This window comes from Penaeus monodon, chromosome 23, assembly GCF_015228065.2.
Source record: "Penaeus monodon isolate SGIC_2016 chromosome 23, NSTDA_Pmon_1, whole genome shotgun sequence".
Lineage (NCBI taxonomy): Eukaryota > Metazoa > Arthropoda > Malacostraca > Decapoda > Penaeidae > Penaeus > Penaeus monodon.
The window spans coordinates 44,408,679-44,410,423 of record NC_051408.1 but is presented as its reverse complement, the minus strand read 5'-3'; the positions used below and the strand labels follow the sequence as shown (position 1 = coordinate 44,410,423).

Below are 1,745 nucleotides of genomic sequence, written 5' to 3'. Positions count from 1 at the left end.
GGGGGAGACATCATGAATTGTGCAGTTATTTATCCTCTTTCTAAATAAAACAACATAACAAGCCTTGCTCTCTGTCTCTGGGAGCCCAGAATTTGCAAATCTTTATCTTTGACATAAAAAAACAATTACACAAAAATAGAATGTCAAAAAAGCAAGACTGGCTCCATATATTAGGGGAATTAGCCTAATTATGCTTATCTATGGTACAACGCTTATTAAGATGACTTACTGCATACAAGACCCCCTTTAGAAAGGTAGTGACTGGAAGGTCACTGTTTAATCCATAATTGGAACTGTTGCTTTGTTTCTTAACCAAGAAGTATTTCTAAATTCTTTTTTTTTGTATATGGTAACTTAATCAGCCCTTAATCAGTCTTCACAATGTGATAAGATTTCCATAAAATCAATCTTGTAACAAGTAATTTATTTAAAAATATGTTTTTTGTGGGGAAATGAAATCAGAACATATAGTTTTAATAAACAAATTATCTACTTTCATATGATCTTTCAATATCGTGGAGGACCAGAGTTGCCACTTCTTTAACTTAGCACACTGAATTTAAGATTTTCTTTAAAAACTGTAATGTACAAAGTAAACATCATATTTGCTCCTTCGTTGCTTCTCAGCATCATTGAGCACTCTTGGACCAACCACGTTCAGGAGTAATCGGCGCCCTTGGTTATAAGAATCTCAATTCTTCTGGAATGCAGTGGCCAGACATGCACTCAATTAACCATTTGTAATCTTTACCTATTCATTACCTGAATATATTGAAATTCTTATGTGGCAATTTCACTTGATTTTTTTCCATAATTCTATCAATATTGGGAGGGTTAATATGATTTCTTTAGTGGTCTATGTTGTGTGTAGACAGTCACTGAACATTTGAGCTACTGATTACTACCAGCATGTTATAAGAGTAACATATTTGTTGTGAGAGCAGGAACACAACCTTGGAAATCTTGCTTGTGGTCAATTTTTCAATGACCACAATATGACACTGACAATATGATGACTAGCATTTATTTTCTTATTCTATACAAGTCTCCTCACTGAGTTTAACTTTGAAATTAGGTGAAAACAGTAAAATGATTTTAAATATGAATTAAAGAGAGAGGATATATCACCTTCCAATTTCTAATTTAATTTCTTTATCTCTTTTATAATTTGCACTAAAGTTTTCTAATAATTTATTTTCTTTAACACATTTGTCTCAAAATTTACAACTACAATATTATCTAATCTATATTCACTATAACTCCCAGTGACAAACTCATTTCTGGTTCAAGACAATAAAACAGTCTGGATGCCTACAAATGGTGAAAATCAAGAAAAAACGTATCACAGACAAAATAATGGTGCTGTAAAATCAATAGATAGTACTCTGCCCTATTACAACTAAGATTTAATATCACATTATCAAAATCTGTTGAACAGTTTCTTCTCAATCTACCCTCCCTCTTGTATCATTTCTTTATCTCCACTGTTTTACTCTTTTTAAATTCTTGCTGACTATGGTTACTACAACTCAAACTGAAACAATCATTCAGTTCCAGCCATTCAACACAGCATGGATCATGAACAATTAGGGAGTGGAAAAAAATGAAACATTTTAACCAAGATTCCAACAAAACACTCATGATAAAGAAAATCAACAGCCACCAGATAAAGTAAACAAAGCATCCTATAAACACATTATACATGCCTGGTATGGAGACAAAAGATATTCTACTCCTTCCTCATG

General features: G+C 32.3%; 1 protein-coding gene across 1 annotated transcript in view; it reads right to left on the bottom strand.

The window, feature by feature from the left end:
• Window positions 1–1,745, bottom strand: part of LOC119588107 — a gene marked incomplete at its 5' end in the record, with an annotated part of 43,647 nt that overhangs the window by 22,627 nt on the left and 19,275 nt on the right. The window contains 1 exon segment of the mRNA XM_037936816.1: window positions 1,707–1,745. Within this exon segment, the coding sequence (XP_037792744.1) occupies window positions 1,707–1,745 (39 nt within the window).